Source organism: Canis lupus, chromosome 36, assembly GCF_011100685.1.
Source record: "Canis lupus familiaris isolate Mischka breed German Shepherd chromosome 36, alternate assembly UU_Cfam_GSD_1.0, whole genome shotgun sequence".
Taxonomy (NCBI): domain Eukaryota; kingdom Metazoa; phylum Chordata; class Mammalia; order Carnivora; family Canidae; genus Canis; species Canis lupus.
Genome location: NC_049257.1, coordinates 28,618,687 through 28,642,057, shown reverse-complemented (window position 1 = coordinate 28,642,057; position 23,371 = coordinate 28,618,687). Strand labels below are relative to the sequence as shown.

The window sequence follows — 23,371 nt, the reverse complement described above, 5'->3', positions numbered from 1 at the left end:
GCTAATACAATGATGGGAACATTGTATTAGAATGTTATAGATGTATCAGAACATAGAGAAGAACAAATCTTTTTTTTTTTTTTTTTTGAGAAGAACAAATCTTAGAGGTGTAAAGGACTGTCATCTGAGCCAAAAAGTTTAGGGCAAAGGAGATTAAATCAGTGCCTCAGCTCATGATGATCTCAGTATCTGAGTATGAAACATAAAGTACTACTTAACATATTTACTAGCCCTAAGACTTACTTCAGTGTGTTGTAGGACAGTATTGGGAAAAAAAAAAAAATCACTTCAAGTTTATGCTCCAGGGAGAAGGGTTCTAGAAAACTTTGTTCATTGTCTAGGCCACGGATTATTATCTCTAAACACACTCAGTCGTCTAATGAGGGAAACCCATTAGTGGAAGGGGATTTGACAAAAATCAAAATGTGTAGCTTAATGTAACTGTATAGGCAGACAATCCCTTTGTCCTCCGCGGTATAGTTTCCATGATACAAGGCCATCGTTTTGGCATTTTTAAAGTCATAACTGGTTTAATATATTTGGGCCCCTGGTATGAAGCTTTCGGGCAGAGCTAGGTCCGTAGCAAGGGGAAATCAAAATGGCAGCATTAGGGCAGCTGGATCCAGAATAGGGAGAAAAGAGGAAACTGGGCACTTACTGAGAGCACAGAGAAAATTGAGGAAGGCTAATTAAAATGAAATAATAAGAAACAAGCATACGCTAGCATTTGTAGTGTAATGTTTGTTACTGAATGTTGCTAAAAGTAAAGAGAGCACTACTGTTGTAGAGCTGTAAGTTTGAGAGGTCAAACGTATTTTAGGTAGTTTTTGAAACCTCATGTGTCCTGATATTCTATTAAGCGGCCTTTTAAAACTGCTTTCGATATCCACAAATACTATAGGAATTACATGAGATTTTGCTTCTTCTAAATTTGCATTGAAGATTAAGATTTCAGTCAACCTTATTTTACCGTTAAGGGTATGTTCCTGCATTTCTGTTCTTTAAAAAAAAAAAAAAATGCCCGTTTAAACTGATTTTCTTAGGAAAACTAGCCTGAGATCTTTAGAGTGAGCCCCCAAGCTGATATGGCAAGTCCCAATAAATTATATGAGTACACGGATGAACCCGTGCAACCAGTTTATCCTATTGGGCTTGACAATAACAACAAATAACGCATTCCCATATATCTGTTGGAGGAAGGGAATCACGGAACAACCATGTCTCACTATTCACTTCTATTTTTTGCTATTGCTTTTGCACTTACCTCCAAGGGTTTTACATCCAGTCGTCCCATTCTATTTAATGAGATCCGTCTTTCTCTCTTGATCTTTTCCACCTTAGATGTATCTGGTAAGGAGTAGCTTCTCCCACTGATTGACGCTCTTCGCAGTTCAGTTATGCTATGTCCAGTTTTTCTTAAACACTCCATCTTGAGTTTCTCAAGAGGCTCAGTTTTTACAGAAATCACTGCTAAGTGATCTGAGATAATTTCTGGATCTATATTGATTGCTTTATTCCCAATATGAGGAACGATTCTGATCGGAAAATTTTCAGTTGAATCTCGATAGGACTCGTCTTCCTGTAACTCATGCATTATATCAATAGCAGCGTGCTTTTGGGCCTTTTGAATAATTCTATTAACGTCTAGATTTCCAAAGCGTTTAGCATTTGGATTCTTTCCGCTAACTGCATCTACTGGAAGATGTGAAACTCCATTAATGATTAAACTAGCCACTTTTTTAGGGAAAACAGTGTTTGTACCTTTTAGATCATCATAAAGTTCCTCCTGGGTTCCAGACTGTTGCAGTACGTTACTATAAACAGAATCAATAACCTGAGAAATCATTTCTATACTTTCTGAATTTAAAAGATATTCAGGATCAGCAGCAACAAGATTAATGTTACTCTGGGAAATTTCAGCTGTCACAGATTTCATCAGTTGGGATACAATTTTGTTTAACTCAGGCTTTGATACATTTTTTGCGTCTTTGCATGAGATACTTTGCAACCTTACTATTTTAGCCAAGAACAAGGCCAGTGCTTCCTCTACAAGCCTGGCGTCTAGCATAGGATGCTTTTTGGATGAAGACTTTTCCCCGGACTTAAACTCATCAACAATTCTGAGCACTTTTTCTATGATTTTGACAGCTTCCAGAACTAATTCCGAACTTGATACTTTGTCCTCTACTGGAGGTTGAAATTCAGAATTGGAAATTTCCTTCACCATTAAAAGGCCTATTACATCAGAGAGGACATTGCTCTTACCCATCAAATCTTTAAATACAGAAGTGTGAGAGCCAGAGTGCTTTAAAACACTGGCATACACAGAGTTAACCACTTTTTCGATAGTTTCATTGTTAGCTAAAGGTACAGTAGGCAATTCTTTGGCTGGTGGCACAAGTTTTATCATACTTTTGGACATAAATTCTTGTATCGAATTCAATATTTTTGAGCTTATTGTTTGCATGTCAGTTTCTAGAGATTTGGTTCTTTCCTCATCCACATTTGGAAACATAGATAAAAGCTTTGATAAAAATTTTACGGTAATTTCTTCTACTATGTTATAAGGCAGGATATGAACACGCGACGGTTGAGGCTGGGGAACATCAGCGGTCTGGATGACATCTTTAAGAATATTTTCAACGACTTTGTCAACTTCTGTGCACTGATGAGGAGTCAGCTCTCCAGAAAAATAGTTTTGCAATTGGTTGCCGGACACTTCTTGCAGGACTAAGTCCACTATGGTTTCTGAAAGGATTCTGCATCTGCTGGCCACACAATTTTGTATTACCTCTTGTGATCCAAACTGTGACAAGAGATTATTATAAATAGAATGAATCACTAGTTGAATAATTTCATCATCATTGGGATGTAAGGATTCTACGTATTGTATGGTCATATCTTTAGCTTTGGAGATTGCTGTTGTAACTGTATTTAATAGTTTCATTTGAAGGAAATCCAGTTTTGTGAACCAATTGTACTCAGATGTTTCTACTCCAGCGTCGGAGACCGTTGAGAAGATTTTCCATAAAAGCGCAGAAATCACATTCCCCAAAAATTTGTGAGGCAGCATGATGGTGTATGGCGATGATGTTTGACATTCTTTGCTGGCTGTTTGTGCCACCTTTTGAACCTTTCTCACAACATCCTTAGATTCCAGAGGCGAACATGCTGACGCTAGAACCTCATCACAAAATATGAAATTAAGCTGATGTTGAAAAATTTCATTTATCACTGTCCTGGTTAGTCTTCTTGCTAAATTTTCGCCATTGCTCTTTATATCCTTACAAATGGAGTCTTGAGATTTATATTCCTTCAAAATATTGCATACAGAAGAATGAACAACTTTGTTGACCAGCGTCTTATCAATTACTTGTATTTTATCTAGGAAAGGTATCTTATTTGATGAAGGGTTTTCAGTCATTTTGGGCATATGTGGCATTTTATCCCCAGTCATTTTCTTAATGTTGGATGATGTTTCCTCTGCAGTTGGCTTTTTATGCCTAGGAAGTGCTTTAGGAACTGAGGACACTTTATCGGCGGGTGGAAAAAACTGATTTTCCTCATGTGGCCTAAATACCTTAATTTGAGCATCTGAAAATTCCTTTAACAGTGAGTCCATAAGTTTCAGAGCTGTGTCATAAAGTTCAGCTTGATTTTCATCATCACTTACATTTTGGTATCTATTACATATTTGTGTTTCTGATGAGGAAGAAAAGATCAATTTGTTAACCATTTCGGTGATAACATCTTCTAAAAATTTAGCGGGAACAATTCCAGGTTTACTTTTTGGTGGGTAGTGAGGACTGTCTGATTTACTAGGTTCACTTTTAATCTCCTTACTTTTCACTTTTTCTATTTTTTTCCATTTCTCTCTCTCGCTCTCTTTCTCTCTCTCTTTATTTCTCTGTTGGTCTTTATCTTCTTTCTCTTTGACCATTGAGAGGGATGAATCCCTTGTTGAAACAGACTGTGTAAAATTTTGACCAACGTCTTGAATTACATGCGATGTTGCATCAGTTACGAGACTGGGGGGTTTTGAATACTCTGCCGATTCTGCGGAATGATATAGTTCTAAAATATTGTTATAAATGTTTTCAGTGACATTTTGAACATATTCATAATCTGAATATTGTTCCTCATTTACATCTTTTTGATATGCAGGGTCTTTTCCATCCTCGTTGTTTGGCCTTTGGGTAACTGTTTTCAAACCACCTTCTGGTTTGGTCCTTGTATTTCTTGCTTTGGATGTCACAGATAACTGGAAGGGCTTGTCTTCCTTTTTAAACGTATCTACACTTATTTTGTCAATCTCTTCATTTTTTATTTCAACATTTGGTCCAAGTTTCTCCCCCTCATATACTATCATAGTAGCTACTGGAGACTGGGTGTGTACCTTATTATCTTGTCTCTTCTCATCTTTTGTGGCTGATATGCTCGTCTTCTCAATTTCATTACTTTCCAGAGTTGCCACCAAATCGGGCTCTGGCCTAGCTTTACTTTTCACACTAGTAGTTAGAGAAGCGACTCCTGATACATTCTCATTACCTGGAACTTCTGTTTTATTTTCTGTCCCTTTCTTTTTATTTGCCGCGCTTGCAGCTGGCATGGATAGCACGTTAATCACATTGCTTCCCATAATTCTAGTTATAGAGTTAACTACTGTATCTTGGACGTCACCTTTTTTCATTGATGTCTTTTCGGTTTTGAGACTTTTCTTTCTAGCTATTGCGCCGCTGTCTGTTTCCAAAGTGTCCGACACATTTTTCTGGTCTGTGGTTACAGACGTGTGTTTATGCGATTGCTTTGGCAAAGCAAGTTCGTTCCCTTTCAAGGATCTGTTTATCTGTGTAGAGGTTTGCTGTGGTAGGTGCTGAACCCTTTGGGTGATATTATCCGGATTTAGAAATGAAAAGAAGGTGGCAGACCAGTCTCCTGAAAAGAGTGGTTGAATCTTGAAAGCAGAGATTGCCTTCTGGGCTAAAGCAGCAATCGTTTCTATTACAATGTTACTTTTATCATCTGTCTGAATATCACTAGATCTGTACTTTCCCATGAACTGATCATACACAAAATTGGATATCTTGTCAACGGTTTCTTTATCAATTGGTGGAAAAGAAAACATTTCCTCGGCTTTTGGCAGAACTTTAATTTTACTCTTCCTAAATTCTCCTATCAGAGAATTTGCGAACTTTATAGCTAAGCCCACAATGTCTGGCTCTAGCACTTCTTTTTTCTTAGAATCTTCAGTAATACTGGGAAGGGAATAAAATTTATGAACGAGGTCAACGATTACGTCTTCCAAAAATGTAGCTGAATATAGAGCGGGCTGTGTTTTTTCTTTACCAGGTTTACTAAGTACAGACATACGCCCGTGATCAGATATGGCCCTGGAAGATGATTCTTCACCATGTAAAAATGGCTGCAGATGATGATCCATGATTTCCTTCATGATGAATCCAGCTATTTTACTGAGGAACGAGCCCCCCTTTTTGTCTGCACCTTTCTGTACTTCAGCTTGAAATTCAGATTTCTTCAAAATGTTATTACATATAGAGTCAACCAAATTCTCAATCACTTCTAATTGCATACTTTCAGCATGCTCTTCTGCTGCGGCGAGACGGACCTCATGTGCAGATATTTCTTTGATAATTTCCTCTGTCAGCTTTGAAGTTGCATCTACAAACTCACAGTCTGAGGCAACTTCTTCCTCTTTTAGCTCACTGTCACCGTTGGACAAGGGGAAGATATGCACGAGCAGCTTGTAAATCATATCTTCCAAAAGGGAACGAGGCAGCACAGTAACACATGATGGCAAGGTATGGCTGTCATTTGTGATGACATTGAGCACATTTCTAATGATATTATCGGCTTGAGGGGAAGAAAAGGAAGAAGGCACCAGTTCTCCTGAAACTAGTGATTGTACCTGATAGTCATAAATTTCCTCCAATAGCAAGTGATATATTTTTCTTCCAAAACAAACAGTGTCACTTTGTAGAGCCCTGTATACTTGAATCAGAGATTTATATTCATCTAAAATTTTTTCATAAATTAGGTTGACTGTTTTTTGAACAATTTCTCTATATCCTTCTGAAAAACACATATCAGCATCAAAGTTATCTGCAACTAGAATCTCTGATGTGGTAAACTCCAGAACAATTGAATTTACTAGTGTTGTAACAATGCCAGTAATTTTGGCTTTTACTGTATCTGGGTTTTCAGCAGCCAATAAATTATGTGAGAATGCATAGAGGAGTTTACATAAGAGCTCAGAAATTACTTCCTCCAAAAAGAAAGCCGAATTCACAATGAAAGACAACTCTCTTTGTTTAGGATCTATTGCTTTCTGTTTACGTGTTTGATCAACTGCAGGTGAAAGAAGAGTTTTATCTGCAGATAAAAATGACTGAAGATGGTGGTTAAAGATTTCTTTTATAATAAAACTTGCTATTTTTGAAACAGGTATATTACTTATTCCTTTTTTATCTTTTGTAAGAGATTGGTATAGATTTGAATATGAAAGATCAGCATAAATGGAATCAACCATAGACTGGATATCTTTTTCTGAAATCATACTTTGTTTCCCTTGTCCATGTTTAACAATACATATTGCATGTTTTGAAATTATCGACATGATTTCATTTATCAATTTTATGACTGTGTTACTTAAGTCTGATTGAGAAGTATCTGGGCGTTCTGTCCTGGTGGCCAATTGACTCATCTGAGATAGAAGTTGAGTGACAATTTTCTCCAAATGGGTATGTGATAACATGGTAGTATATACTGTTGATGCCTGCCTTTGAAATCTGGATTTGGTAATGTAACATTGAACTCTCTTCATCAAAACATTAGTATTGAGTTTGGAGTGTGATGTAAAAGGAAGCTTTCCTATAAGGTTTGGATGAATTTGGAAATTAAAAGTTTCAGCGAGGATGATTTTGGTCATCCTTGTAGCTAATGTCTTTGTGTCATTCAGAAAATCTTCATCAGGCATTATTCCCATCTCATATTCTTGCAGAAGTTTGCTGTACACCGTGTCAATAATGTTCTTGACTACATCTCTCTCCACTGGAGGCAAACACAATTGTTCCTCAGCATTTTCTAGAATGCTAACTTCAAATTTTGGGAATTCCTCTGCTATCAAGTGTATGAGTTTTTCAGCTTTATCAAACAGTTCATCTTCTGAATCTCTTACTGATTTTGTTTGCACAATGCCTAACACCCTGTGGAATATTTTGCTTAAAACCCCTGAGACTACATCTTCCAAGAAAGCTGAGGAATAAACAGTGGCATAAAACCACTGCTTTCTTTCATCATCAAAATATGTGTATGATGAAGGAGGTGATAACTTTCCATCCACAAATGGCTGAAGATGTTGGTGACAGATATGTTTAATGATAAAGCCTGCTATTCTATCAATAAGAATATCATTGCTGCCTGTGATATTTTGCTCAACTGGTTCTTGAGACTCAGAGTTTTGTGAAATATTTTTGAATACTGAATCAACGAGATTCTGAACATCATCTTCTGAATAAACTAACTTAGTCTCTTCATTTTTTGAAAATCGTATTTCATGTTGGGAAATTTTCATCCTAATATCGCTGATTATCTTGGAAGCAATTTCATTGAAATTCACTCTTGATCTGTCTTTTGGAGCTTCTCTGTCTAGAATACTGCTAGATGCAGAAGGAAAGATTCTAGATAACAGTCCTCTTATCATGTCATCTAAAAATGTGTATGGCAGCAAGGTGTTATATGGAGATAAACTCTGACTTGACTTGGTAGATTTACTGATGTTACTAAGAATGTCCTGAACAATGTTCTCAGCCATTGGAATAGAATGCGAAGATGACGACAAATCCCCAGAAAATAGTGGATGAAGAAGGTAATCTGAAATAGCTGCTACAATTAAATTGGTAATATTTTCCACAAAAATATCACTGCCTTCAGACTCTTTATCAACTTCAGAGTCTAGCCCATGCTGTTTTAAAACATTTCTATAAATCGAGGTGACGAGTTGGTCCACAATATCTGTATTTATTGAAGTGTAAGGCTGTTCTTTGTCATCATTCAGAAAATGAATTTTAGCTTTGTTAAAATGGCTATTGATTGAGTTTACTATTTTCTGGGTCATATTTTCCAGTTCAATTTCAGTGTTATGTTTTGGACTGAAAATCCTTGATAAAAGTCTGGAAACAATTTCCCCTACAAATGTATCAGGATATATTCCTAAGGGTGATGGTGTCTGGAGTCTGTGTGACTCTGTGACTTCATTGAGAACCTGCTTAACCATATTTGAAACTGCATCCAGTGGAATCTTCGGACGAGGTAAACCTTCTCCACACAAAAATGGCTGAAGATGATTATCAATAATCTCTTGGATAATAAAACTGGCTATTCGGTTAATCATAATTGGGCTTCGGCTGACTATACTTTTCTGTATTGAAACAAGAGAGTCAGACATTTGCATGATATTACTATAAACAGAATCCACCATCTTCTGGAGGTTTTTTCCAGTACATAGATACTGATTATCATATATAGTGAACAAAATTTTATGTTTTGAAATGGCTGATATAACCTTATTTATTATACAGGTAGACATTTCATTGAAATCGGCACTCATGAAATATTTGTTTCCCAAAGAGGAAGCCTTGTTGGGTAAAGGAATGAGTTGAGATAAAAGTCTTCGGATGATGTCTTCTAAAAATGAATGGGACAACATGGTACTGTAGCCTGTTGAAGAACTGAATGAGGAAGTAAATTTTCTCAGTTTATTATGAAGTTTCTGCAATATAATTTCGGCTTGGAGAGGGTAATATGAATTTGGTGCGAGCTTTCCTCTGAAGCAAGATGGGAGTTGGTAGTCTAGAATCTCTAACAATATGCCATTAGTTATTTGTTCTGCTAGTGAGGTATTGTCACATGCTAGATTATCATCACAGGTCACTCTCAATTTATATTGCTGAAAAACATCACAATAAACTGAGCCAACAATTCTACTAATAGTTTCCTCATGGATTGGTGGAAAACACAGCCTTTCCTCAACTTTCCGTAAAGCAGTGACCTGTGCTTTATTAAACTCTTTCACTATGTTGTTGACAAATAATGTATTCATCTCATTGAGCCGGCCCTCAGTGATTTCATTTTTGCCCCACAGTGAAGTAGAGAGATTAAAAAATAGTTCAGAAATTATTTCCTCCAAAAATGTGGCCGAGTACACACCTGTATTTATATCTCCTGGATATGGTTTATTATGGATGGGTATTGTCTCCATATCATTTGATCCCTGTCTCTTGAGAGGAGACACAAAAGTAGAATTTATGGAACATTTCTTGCCAAGTGGTGCTTCTATTTTGGAGCTAACCGCAGTGGGATTATTCAGGGAATCCGTCAAAGCATTACTATCATAACTCATGAATCCTAAAAAGGCTTTACCTTGTCCTAATTCTGTTAATTCTGGCCTGGTTGCCTTTATGAAACTAGCCTGCATCTCTCTTCTTGTGCACGCAAAAGGTGGGGTCTGGGGGAGCTGTACGCTGTGATGTAGTTTCTCCATCAGTGATTTAACCAAGTTGTGGGAAATAATAGTAAGCATAGAGTCTGATGATAATAAATCTTGATCTATTTCTGCCAGATTTTCTAAAAAGTCTGACATATAATCCTGAATTTGTTCACAGTCCATTGCTCCCTTATAATAATCAGATTCTTCATCTACATTTTGCAATGTTTTCAAAAGTTTATATTCTTCTGCTGATATTTCATTGGATAGAGGGCTATTATCGAGAGAAACCGTGTTTGTGCATTTTTCCAAAAGTGTTCTGATAAGTTTCTCACACACGACATTGAGAAGAAAAACTGATTTGGGGGTGAGGCCTAAGTTATTTTCAAGAATGCCGTTACTTTGCTGATCATTTGAGGATGAGTAAAATGTTCCTGCTGTTTTACCAGAATTCATAACGTCATCTGGATGTTCATCTGGTAAAAATAAATCTAAAACAATATTAAAAACTTTATTGACTACTTCTTTGGATTCATGAGTTTTTAGGGTACCAGCCAGATTGTCTAACTTACGTGCCAGATAATTTAATTTACTTTTTTGAAGGAGAGGATCAATTTGGTAATTAGATGATTCCCAATCTTTGGAGCCTTTCTGTCTTTCCAAGGTATTTGTTTCATTGCAAACAGTCACCCTATTTCTTCTAAGCATGGAAAATGATTTTCTTCCATTGCTTTCAAGGTGATGGTTTATTCCAATTTCTTTGGACATTACATGAATCACTCCTGTTAAGAGATCTTGAAAGAGATTATCAAAGTCATCAGGAGCTACTCCCGGGCAGTAAACGTACTTTGTTTCTAAAGGAAGCATTTGCTGTGCGGTGTCAACCTCTATAACGTTACTCTTTAAAAGGATTTCAGTAATGGTATTGGAAATACTTAAAGCAAGTTCCCCAATAGAAATTGACCTGCTTTCAAACATTTGGGAATCAATTGAAATAATCTTGTTAAATGATGCAATTTGGCTTTCCAATGTTTTCCCTTTGGCTCTACTATCTTTGATGTTACCAGAAATGCTTGAAGTTAAACGGCAAATAACAGACTCAGTGAGATGGTCGCAAAATTGATTAAGTGAAGAATCAGTGTAGATACTTCTTAGAGGCTGTTCTGATTCACATTTTTTACTTGACAATGTAGAGATAACAGACACCTTCTCTTCACTGGAAGCTGGAAAGAAATGACTACTTTTAGCATGCATAAAAATAAATATGTACAATTCAATGTATTGGTAATTATTTTCATATGACTTTCTCCTCTGGGATATCTCACTGAAGAAAAAACGTAATCAGGAATGAAACTGAGTTTTCATCAGAAATTTCTTTCCCACCTTAGACTCTTAATTATCAGAAATTTCTTTCCCTCCTTAGACTCTTAATTTTAGCCAGGAAATCAAGTAACCCTGAAGAATTTAAATCTCCCAGTTAAGTGCTGATATCTGTCTTGCTAAGATGGGTTAGGGGCCCTAAGAAGCTGGAAATCATGGAGCAGAATTATCATTTCCTAGTTTAATGTTATAATTTAGCTTATCTGCCATGATCTCTAGAGAGCTCATGTAATTATTTAAAATTATTTTTTCAGTGAAAACATTTAATGTTAGGCTATCCATTACTTTTTTCCTAAAAAAATATTTATTATTTATTCTTATTTATTTGGGGGAGGAACTTTCTTCCCCCCTCAAAACTTCCTCAACACATAATCATCTATTACGTCTCTGCATGCAAAATCAGGCAACACTCCGTGGAGATGGGCAGCTTTTTAAGCTGAGCTTTGACTTCTAGATAGGATTTGGTTATGTTGAGATGAAGAAAGTGAGGAAAGCATATTCCAAGAGGAATAAGAAGCAGAAGTAAAATCAGTGGAAGGCCCCAAACATGTCTGAAAATAGAGAATAGATGTGATAGAGATAAATACCAATGGCATGAAATCATGGATCTTCTCTTGTTTGTTTTTCATTATTATTCTCTAAGTTCACGTAAGCTATGTTTGGGGAAAGACTATTTATGAGCTTGAAATGCAGACGCACAGCTATCCATCTTGAAAGAACGCTCGTTTTGAGGATGAAAAATGACCCCCAGGCAGGTGGATAGGACTGCTGCGATGTGTTTCCCCATTTGAATGGTTGGCAAGTGATGTATCTGACCTGGTATTGAAGCAACTCATAACTGGTAACTGGAATTACTGATCCGGTTCAGGGGTACTATGGCATTATTGGTTTACATTTTTGTGAAACCGCCAATAATCAATAGGTTTTGATACACAAAAAAAATGGCTCTTACATATGATTCAACCTCTTAGAAAAGGAGTGAAAATAACTTTGTGAGGTTGTATTTGGGCATAAAGGAATTTAAGAATCCTGGAATATATACAAAACAAATGGTTAATACCACTGTTCTTAGAAATCATGATCAATGATGAAAAGAATTCAACTGTACACCTTGAAAAGATGAACCACTAACTTCAATCAATTAACTATGTACTTGGCAAGATTATAAAGAGGTCATGTATAAAACCTTTAAAAATTATTTGGAACTCCTATCTTATATTAAACCAAAATCCCCTGCTTTATAGTAATGTCTTCTTCCCTCATCTGTAGATATGGAAAACTGAGCAACAGAATTGTTCAGATTCAAACCATGTGAGGTTAAACTTTGCTTTTTTTTTTTTTCTTTTGTATCCTGATATATTAAGTAGTAATTAGATACTCCACTTCTGAGGCTAATTTCAGGAAAAACAAACAAACAAACAAACAAACAACAAAACAAAACCCCCCAAAAACCAGTAAATTCAGCTCCTTGGATACGATATTTTATTTTTTAAAAAAATCTATTATTTATACATTATGCCAACTTTTAAAGTAGGTTATTTCTTGCTTACCTCTAGTTTCAAAGTTCTTGAAATATGTGACCACAGATGTGGTGATATGTCTTGCTACCAAATGAGTTTCCTTTGAACCCAGCTCATGATCAGCAAAAGCGATGACTTTAACTTCCTTCAGACTCTTTCTTCTTGGGTATCTCTGACTTTCCCATTTTTGCAATAAAGAAAAATCTCCCCAGCTGGCTTCAGCTCTTTTTTCTTCTTCTTCCGGTAGATAGCTGACTTTTTTATCCCACGTTCTAAGCAAACTCTTCTCCTCATTCTTTTGCCCTTCAGATATTACAGACAAAGGGTTTTGATTTGATATGAAAATTGGTTTCATTGTTTCCATGTTTTTTTCATTAATGTGTGGTTGACTTGGAAAGCCAGAACTCGACAGCACAGTATTGACAATATTTTCTGCAGCTAAACATATTTTGAGTGGAGAAACATTGGTCTGAATTTGGTTTGGCTCAACTGGTTTGAGAGTTTCATAGTGAAACACTCTTGGGTTTTCACCTTTTCCTATTTCTATGAACGACATGACTTGCTTTAATGCTGTCTCTGTGGACTCATTTGCTTTCTTAAACAGTCTTTGTAAGACACTGGCTTCAGGGAGAGAGCTACTTCCTCGCACGGTTTGGTCAAAATGGCCAAAGTCTGAGTCCCTTGCGCTGTAGTCTTGTACCTTGTTTTTAAAGCACGACACTGTATTTTCTGAATCAAGCCTTTCCATTGGCTCTGAGCCTTTAATTGTATCTTCTATAGACGCTCTGGCATATGAGGGTAAGTTTGACGAAGCCCTGTACTTTCTTTTCATATTTTCCTCTGAATGACACACGACACCAGGTATGATTTGCAAAGGATTATCCCCAAAACGAACTTCCTTCAACTTCGATGTGGGCATTTTCATATTAGTTGCTAACTCAACCTGGTTAGCAACATAGCTATTTTCTGCTCCTTGGTACCACCTTTCCTTCGGAAGATTATTGATATGAGTACACTGGTCCATCAGTGTGCCAATGATCTCACTTGCTATGACGGTCTCTTTCAATGTGCTAATGGAAGATGGTTCCACTTGACTTATTTCTTTGTCTAGCTTGTTCTTAATTGTACTGAGCATGTCACTGACAATATTAATAGCATATGTAAGTAATTCTGAATGGAACGAGTGGAGCTGTAGAAGGGTAGCCTGTATGTTTTCCTTGGAAGCAATAGTACTTGAACTGGGTTCATCAGAAAACTTTTTAAGCGGTTGCAGTTTTGGCAACATCTTTTTGCTTAATAGGCTCTGCTGGGCGCGAAAAAAGTTCTCTATAGGCATTTTCACTATTTCAGAAAACTCATATTTAGAGATATATTTAAACTGCAAGTCGACAAAGGACTCCAAAATGTTTAAAACCCTTTCTACAATGTCTCGGACAATTTGGTTGCTGGAGCCCAAAGAAATCTGGTCTATTGTCTTTGTGTTATATACTGGCGCACTGCTGAGGATGTCCTTGATGGGCAAATCGTGTTTACTTCTGGTACGACTGTATTCTTTCCTACTTGCTAGAGTTTCTTTGCTATCTGGGGGCGACACCTGGGACAAAAAACACAGCTGTAATTTTTCAAACAGCATTTCTACAATTTCCCTTCCAAATATATTAATTTGCGCTTTGGTATCTTCAAGTCTAGTAGAAGTTCCTTTAAAATGACTATAGCACCTGCTTTCACAATCCTCAAGTTGTGGCAAACTTAAAAGCGAGAGGGAATGTTCTAATTCTTTTGCTTTTATTGGAATTTCAGTCAAGACGTTTTCAGCTATCATCATTAGCTTATACTTTTCATTTTCCATGTCATTTGATTCCGCTTGCCATTTGTCAAACATTTTTTTAAATATACCTTCTTTGGGAAAAATCTGTTCTAGCTGTGAAGAAACATTTTCCAAGTAAAAACACGCCTGTGGTTTGGCAAGGTACTCCGCATCTAAATGCCCTTGTGAAAGTTTGAGGTGGTCCACGTGTGAGAACTTGATTGGATAAGCCAAATCGTGGTTACTTGTAGCATATAATTCTTGCAAAACCATAGTAACTGTTTCATTGGCTGCCATGATTTGATCCGACGGTAAAGCTTCAACATTCATCATTGTTCTGGTTTGCTTCACCTTCTCAAATGCTTTCATAATTGTTTCCAGGATGGTACTTATTATATCCTTGGCGTACATTTTTAGTTCCGAGGTAGGCAGTTTCATGTCCAGTAAGTTTTTGGCATCTCCTGCTGATAGGGAGTGCGACAGCTTAGTGGAGGTCTTGGACTGGCTGTCTCTTGGGGTCTTCTCTCTAGCACCCAACCTGGTCTTGCCTTTGACCTTAGTACCACCAGGTCCTAGGTGTGATTTCGTTCTAAATTTAGACAAAGGAGTAACTTTTGGTCTTGCTTTTAAACCCGTTTTAAAATCTGGTTTAGGGCTGCCCTTAAAGCTCACTTTAGAACTGTGTAGCTTTACAGGTTGCAACTCATCAGAACAACTTTCAGGGGACAAAGTCTCTTCTAGATGAATTGAGGCAAAATTTATGATCTTATTAAGAACCATTTGGACTAAATCCTTCCCCACTTGCGACGGGGAGTACTGCAAACATTTGTTTTCTAATAGAGAGACATTTTGACTGTCTGCATAAGAATAAACCTGTGGTATCACATATCTGGTGGCGTTACTTCCTTTTCCTGTTTGTTTGGTTTCTTTGGCGCATGCCACTTTCTTAGACAACGTATCGTTGTTGTCAGGTGCTCCTACTTGTCTGTTACTTTTGTTTAATGAGATAACAACTATAGAGTACATTTTCCCAAAAACACTTTCAACCACGTCATTTGCTGTGCTGCTAATCTGTGACTGGAAGAGGTTTTTCTGTGTTATGCCTGATGTTCTAATTTTAGAATTAGATACTAAGTGGGGGATTTCATTAAATGGAGACAAATGGCCAATGATTTCCATTATTCTTTGATGCACTTGAGTTAAAACGTCTTCCACTGCACTGAGTAATACTGTCTTTTCTTTTTGCTTTGATTCTCCATTTCTCATAAATATTTCTTCCAAAACAGTTCCCTGGCTTTCTTTTTCCAATGTCATTTGGTTTTGTTCTAACGGATATATTGAAACCCGAGGTAGTTTGTCTTTCTCCTGCTCTCTTTGTCCCAGCCATATTTCATTTGGTACAGTTAGTGGTGAAAACGACTTAGGATTGTCTTTTGAGTAAACACTGATTTCCTTAGCAGATCTTTTGTCATATAAATTCTCTAAGATACTGTTGACAATTCCACTCACGAGGATATTTTCTTGGAATGAAATGTTGTTTGGGTATGAATACATCTTTTGAATTTCTAAGTCTAGGTCGCTTTTAATAAGTCTCAATATGGCACTGGTAATGATGTCAGCATATTTCTTAAGACAACCTTGTGGTAGATGAATTGTGGACCGAAGACTTTCTCTGTAACTTGCAAAAGTGGAATCTGTGAGCTCGAGGCCAAGGATAGTTTTAGTGGATACTTTAAGGACGTTCACATTTGATTCAGTTTGGCTTGATTCATGACAGGCGCTATCGTCTCGTTTATAATTTTCCAGTTCTAGGCCAGCAATGGACTCTTCGTTAGCCTGGAAAGCAACAGTAATTAACGAGTCTATTCTTTCTGTGGCAAAAGCTTCTAACCGATTGAAAACAGTTTTAGTAATGAAGTTAGCGTTTTCCTCACTCGGGTCAGGAGCAGATTTCTTGGCATCTTCTTTCTCTACTGCAGTTATCTGACAATCATCAGCATAAGTGGATTTCAGACTTCCTGAGGGTGGCAAATACTCTGTTTTTCTTTCATTTGTTGACCCCATAAGAGGAGGCTGTTGACACTCGGCTTGTGAAAATATGTCACAGAAGTTCAGGGGCAGTCTTGCAGAAGTAGGATTCTTTGCATTTATGCTGAGTAGGACAGCGGAGCTGAGATTATGAAGAACAATATTGACCATGTCATTAGATACCAAAATGACATCCGATTTGGGAACTGAAAGTCTTGGAATAATCTTATTCGCCTCCTCAGTGACCGTTTCAGAATTTGCTCCGGAATGTTTCCCAGCTGTGCTACACTTCAGAGTGGCTGTGGCACATGAGAGATGATTTTGATACAAGGTTTTTTCATAAATATCACATAAGATGCCTTCAATGATATCTTGTATTTGAAACTGAAGTACTTTCCTATATTCGGTCTTATTAAACAGCTTTTCAATGATTCCTTCTTGTTGACCTGAATTGCTCTCTTCCTCGGAATTGTTTTTGCCACACTTGCCTTTAGATGATACGATATCTAACACTGTGTTAACGACGTGACTCGCAACGCTCTCAGAAACCACAATGTTATGAGTTAAGAAGGGACTTTCCCTTTCTTTATCTAACTCATGTTTGATGCCTTGTAAAATTTTTCTAGCCACCTCTGTTGCATATGTATTTAATTTATTTAGAGGGAGTTGACACACTGAGTTGGTCTCTTCTGATGTAATATGATCCACTGAGCAAGTGGACAGTTGATCACCAGAATACAAATCTTTGGCTGATAATGCCTTGCTTAATGCACTTTTATCCTGAGTAGGGAAAGCCATTGGAACTGTGAAGTTGATTTGGGGACAAAAGAGGGATCTTACTTTGGAAGTAGCAAAAGTCTCTAAGTTTGTCAATATTGCCTGCACAATATCTTCAACTATGTTTACTTTGGCCTGTTTGTCATCATTGAGTCTGGACGTAAGAGTACACGGGTTCTTATCTAGCACGCTAACAGAGGACTTCCCTCCGTGGGTGTGTTCATGTAAAGAAACATTGGCTCTAAAGGTGATGGTTTTATACCTATTTTCACTTGCATTTCTTTCCAGCATGGCGGCTGAGAAAAGTTTATGAAATACAGTTCTAACAACATCGTCTGCCACTATGATTACGTCTGCTTCAGACACTATAGGACCCATCATTTTATCTATAAACTGAACAGATGTTTGAGGAATCGGCTCATCAACATCGTGAGCGGTGCTCCTTAAATGACAATGGGAGAGAGAAAGCACATTTAATTGACTGACCAAAGCGTTTTGAAAAATTTCATTCAAAATATTTCTTATAATGGGGACAATTGGAGATTTCTGTGGGTCTTTGAGTTTCACTTGAATTTTGCTTAAGGTTCTTTCTAGAACCCATTGTTTAAGAGAATCTGATTTATCTTCTTCTCTTACTAGTGTTCTTTCCCCAGTGAATTCTTTCTTTGTACAGGAGGCATCTTCTAGAAATGAATCTGATTCAGCTCCTCCAGGAAGCGAATTTCTACAGGTTGGCCGGTATCGATAAGTTTCAGTGCCTCCCTCTTCAGATTCAGTCTCATTGAACATATCCGAGGATACTGCATCTAAAATTAAATTGACTATATTCTTAAGCATTTGTTTCTCGGGTGTTGGGGTATTTACACTTGTCTTCAAATCTAATGAGTTCACATTCAGTTCCATTTGAATAGCTTTCAAAATAGTACTAGAGATCCTCTTTGCATTCGTGTATAAAGCAGACTGCAGCAGTTCCTCATGTGTGTCTGTGAAAATACTGGGACTTTCCCATTCCAAGGCTCTCTTACCGCTTTCTTCATTTCCATCATTAAGAGACCCCAGAGTTTCTAAATTTCCATTAGCAAACCCTTCCAGTTTAGCAAAAACCATATTAAGAATATCTAAAGCTATAGCTTTCAGTTCATTGGGAGGTGTTTCTTTTGTGCTTCCTGTTTTGGAAGACGCAGGCGTGATAGTTTTTGCTTTGCTTTTTGTCACCTGTTTAGGACCCTCCTGAATCATCCTGGAAATTATGCCGGAGATTATGTCAGTGCATTTGGCCATTTCCTCAATAATCGAAGCAAATGATAGGTTGTCGATATCAAGAGACTCTGAGACAGCTTTAAATCCAGAACTTGCAAAGCTGGTATCCGTATCAACACTACATAATTTTGCAAGGATGTATTCCAAAATTGTTTTGGAAATGTGCTGAATATTGGACTTTAACGTAGCAGCCATTTGGGAATTTTCATTCTTTTCTCCGTTTGGTTTACTACAAGGTGGCTGATGCTGAGAATGGGTTGCTATGAGCGTACATAACATTTCATATAGTGCTTCCCCAATGCTGTCTAACACTTGCAATCTAGCATTGTCTTTGGGATCTTTTCCATTTACAACACTATGGAGAGCGCATGGAGTAGCCAAAAATCTGTGAAAAGATTTTTGATCCTGCCTACTTGGCAAAACATCTTGTTTATCAATAATGTCAGATCCATATGAAGTTGCAGGCTTTGGCTTCTCTGCAGGAAGTGATATACTGCTTTGGTCACAATGTCCACTTGATAACATTTCATAAATACAAGTTAATAATGGAGATTCCATAATGTCATCACTGAGATTTGAGACAAGAGATTCCAATTTATCAGTGCCAGCAAGAAGTCCTTTACCTGTTAGGGATTTGGCAGGGTCCAGTTCCCTATGATTTAGGCTTCTCTTATTGAGTTCTAGTTCATTCTGGATAGCACGCAAAACAATGTTTACCACTTTAGTTGTGTAACCACTAAGTTGAGATTTTAATGATGTTTGCTCCACAACTGAAGGTTTGAAGCCCATTTGTAATTTTTGACAAATGAATAACTTCAGCCTTTTACAAATTGTATTGATGATCTTATCAGTAACGTCACCTACAGGTTGAGGTTCACTTTTTTCAGATTTTAACGGAGAAGGCTTTGCAGGATCTACATTGACTGAAGATAAATATTTCACTTTCTTTTCACTGTCAAACCATATTTTTAGTGGCTTTTTATTTGGTGCTCCTTCGACCGTGTGTGGAGTATCAGAACTACCTAGAGATGTTTGAACTGATGATGAAATGGAACCTTTGGTGGTATTGAGAATGCACCTTGAAGCCTTTTGGAGTATATTTAGCACAGCATCTGTTATTTCTTGAGCCACCGCACTAATTTCTGACACAGAGATCATCTGGTCCGTCCGTTCTTGATGCGACAGACCTTGAGATTTTTCTGAAACAAGAACTGAGGCTTCTTGGCCAGTTTTACTGTCTAAGTGGCCAGGAACAGAAGCTAGGTCCTTGAGCATTTCTGTTAAAATACTTTTAACTATGTTTTCTGAAGCCTTTTGTATGTGATGCTTTTCATCTTGGCTGAAAATCAACATGTCCCTATTCAAACAGGGTTCTTCCTTTAGAATTTCTTTATCATTAAAAGATGGTAGCTCAGTCTTTAATCCCCTCTCACAAAATTCGACTTTGCTTCTTCCAGAAGCAGCCTTTGTAGGTGGTTTGCTATTTTTTTTATATTCAAAACAGGTGTTGCCTTTTGTAAACTGATTCTCAGGAATTTGTGCCTGTGATTTTGGCTTTTCATCTCTGAAAGATGAATCGAGTACATTTTTCACAATTTTGTCGATTTCTTCATTATCATCTTCAGAATAAAGGACCATGCCAGGAACATTAATAGGTGGAAAGGATCTTTTAGACCTAGGACCGTTAGATAATCTCGTGCCAGTGAGTCTGTACTTTTCTTCAGTGTCAGAAGGATTTTGTAGTCTAGAGTGCCTACATTTTGGGGCATCTGCCTTTACTGGCTCCTGATGTAGCTGAGTGAAGGCGTCATCGAGAAGCTGAAGGACGACTATGGTTTCTTCAGATGCAATAAGCCTTTCGTTATTAAGTTCGGTTTGTACAAATCCTAGTATAGTACTGATTGCTTCCTCTATATATCCAACCAAAGAGGACTGAGAAAAAATATTTGATATTAAATCTTGTATCTGATCTTTAACCATTAAAGTAGCTGCATCAGGTTCGGGACTAGGTTTCTTTTTGCTGGCTCTTTTGAGGGACGTGCATATTGGGTCTGTCATAGGTTGCTGATCAGAAAGTCTGGTTGTATCTTCAAGACGAGGAAGTTCATTTTGCTTACAAGATGCAAGAGCCATCAGCTTTTCTAAAATGGCATGTACCATATCCTCAGCAATATCACACATGGGCTCCAAATTGTAAGGCAGTGAAGCTTTTAAAGATTTTGCATTCGATGGACTGAGATATTCTCTACTGAGTGGTAAACCTGGTTTAATGTCAACTGACAGATCTTCTGGGGAAAATATCTCAACACATTTTTTCTCAACTGCAGACTGTAGCTTCTCAAGCATATTCTCTACAATCTCGGAGGCTGCTGAGCAGATATCAATATTGGAAAGCAAGTCTTCTTTTTCCGGTTCACTTTGGTCAACAAAAACTTCAGCAGTAACAGAAGAAAGAGAAGGAATGGCCTGTGTTAAATCAGACATTATTTCTTGAAAAATACTTTCTAAAATCAATTCAGTTTCCCCTTTTAAGTGACATTTAAAGTTAACAAAAACATTCTTTAAATTCTTCATTTCATTCGTGGCTTTTGCTTTTTGATCAGGAAACAGTGGACTCTCTAAGCCATCTGTTTCAGTGGTGGCATCCTTAGATATTTTGGTGCATCTTTCAAATGATGTCAGGAGGTGACTATCAGATTTACAAGTTCTGACCTTAGGATATGCATATATCATACTGGTTTTATTATATTTGAGTTCAGATGTTATAGATTGTCCTTCCACGTCATATGTTTTACCCACAATAGTTCTTTCCACGTGAGCAGACGGTGGTTTTAAGGGTGTGGTTGGTCGCCTTACTGATATGTCAACTGCAAATGCACAGGGCTCTCTATGAAATGTTTGAGTTGTGGCAGATGTGTAGCTTCCATATGTAAACTCTTCACTGCATGTGCTGCAGAAACTTGAGCTGTCTGAAGAGAGGATGGAGTCCTCAGACACTGGATACACCTTATTTCGCAATCTTTCTTCATACTTTGTGATGGCTGGGTATAATATACTGGTCACTGTAGCTACAACCCAGGTCATTATATTCTGAATTATACTATTCAGTTCTTCAGAGGTTACCTGGAGAAGAGGCAAGCAGGAATGAAGAAGAATCATGTAACATTCTTACATTATTCTGGAACAGAGGGTAACATTTAATTTTTTATATCAGATGGTGCCTCGCTGGGTACTATCATGGTTATAAAGAGAACATAGTGAGGAATTTACTTAGAATTTCAGATTGCTTTCAAGTTGGTTTACTCTGTACAGGAGTAAAATATTTTTTATAGGTTTCCATTTGATCCATATTTCCTCCAAGTCTTTTTGTTTTTCCCCAACATTTGTTGCTGGGATAAATTACTTTTTGGTAAAAATAGAAAAAAAAAATCACCAAATTGCTGGCTAGCCACATAACATGCAAGAAGAAATGGTGTCTACAATCCAACAATATTATTTAATAATATGCCAGATTATTTATAACAAAGTGTTTCTCAAAACAGATGTCGTCAAAACATTTGGGTGTCTTCAGAGGCATCTGTCTAGCTAAGATGTAAGAGTGAAAAATAAGCCATCGCTCTCTCCCAATCCCTGCTGCAGAGATGAACCTATGATTTGCATATATGAAAATGAGTACAGCTAACTGTTAACAATTTTCTGATAGGCACAAAAATGTTAATCCTAGAGACTGACTGGTTTTGTACTCAATAAAAGAGTATCAGTGCAAACTGTTTTAGACAGGAAGGCTGAGAAAAGATGGTATAATGAAGGAACAAATTAGTTAAGATAGAAAAAAAAGGGTCCCACTAGGCTGGGGTCTGAAAGAGTTAGGAGAAGAACAAGGTTAGGGAAATTGGATTCCTCATTTTGATCCAGAAATGGACGCCTGGGGACCAGATTTGGGAAACCATTTTCCTAGTAAGTCAATGGTGACGTCACAGCTTAAACTGGACCAAAAGTGGAAAGAAAATGCATCTGCAGCATTTCTGTAAGCCACCTCTTATTTACTGCAAATAAATTTGGGGTTTGCAAAAAAAACCCTTTTACTGATAAGTGAGTAGTCTGTTTTTAAATTATTTCTCTTAAGACATAAAGGCTGTAGATATCAGTAATTGGCAGCAAAGCCTGGAAGGCCAGTATGTAGGCACCAAGTTAAACAATATGATCCCCATAATGGAGCTTGTTCATGCCCAGAATACGACCTTAGGTTAGCATGGAAATATTCACATTTCAGATCAACATTCAAAGAAAATTTAACACCTCTGCAACACACTCTTTCCCGACACATTTGAGAGTGTTTGGAAGCACCTTAGGAAAAGCAATTCAATCTTGCTCTTATCCAGGAGTCTCCTAATGTACTTTTTTTCCCCTTTATTGTACAATGGCTACTGCTTTGAAAACAGATTTTGGATGACAGCCTATGTTGTAAAATACTTGTTTTATATAATGACATCCTAAATCAAACATTTTTAAAATGAAATCTAAATTTTTACAGAAAGTAGTTGTTCTAATGCACTACAGCACATATAAACTAAGACATTCAGTATATATTATTTTTCTGATTACCACAGATACTAAAAAAAACCCTGCATTGTTATTCTTAGGCTAAGTGTGAGAGTTTCCAACTTTGACATATGAAAAAGAGATATTCCAAAAATTTTCCACTTAGTGAAATATAGTAATTAGAACCTAGTTTTTAGTTGTTTTCCACTTTAAAATTAGACTGAGAAATATTCTCTTGAAGCAAAGCTTTTATATTTGCTACACATCCTATGACTTGAGTGTCCGTGTGAAAAAGTATGTCAGAGAATGTGTTGTTCTCCAACATCTTTGTCTTTCCTGACTGGTTTGACTAGTTCCAGGCCTGGGCTTTGTAAATTGCACCATCTTATCTGCTTGTTCCAAGACTCAGCTCATAGGTGACCAGGTACTTTTATATGTGACGTTCTTAGGTGACCAGGGCACTTCTCACTAAAATGGCTAGAGCCAGACCCAGGCATCCCAAGCTCACCAGCCCAGGCTGCAAAGCCATGTCACCTAGTGGCTTCCCATGATAAA

The 23,371-nt window shown here is 37.3% G+C and overlaps 1 protein-coding gene across 4 annotated transcripts in view; it reads right to left on the bottom strand.

The window, feature by feature from the left end:
- Positions 1 to 23,371, bottom strand: part of FSIP2 (fibrous sheath interacting protein 2) — a 74,854-nt gene that overhangs the window by 15,881 nt on the left and 35,602 nt on the right. For all 4 annotated transcript variants that reach the window (XM_038585055.1, XM_038585059.1, XM_038585056.1 and 1 more), the window contains 2 exons: positions 12,433 to 21,397; positions 1,265 to 10,725 (listed from right to left, as the gene is read on the bottom strand). In XM_038585055.1, coding sequence (XP_038440983.1) covers positions 1,265 to 10,725; positions 12,433 to 21,397 — 18,426 coding nt within the window. The remainder of the gene's footprint in view (positions 1 to 1,264; positions 10,726 to 12,432; positions 21,398 to 23,371) is intronic.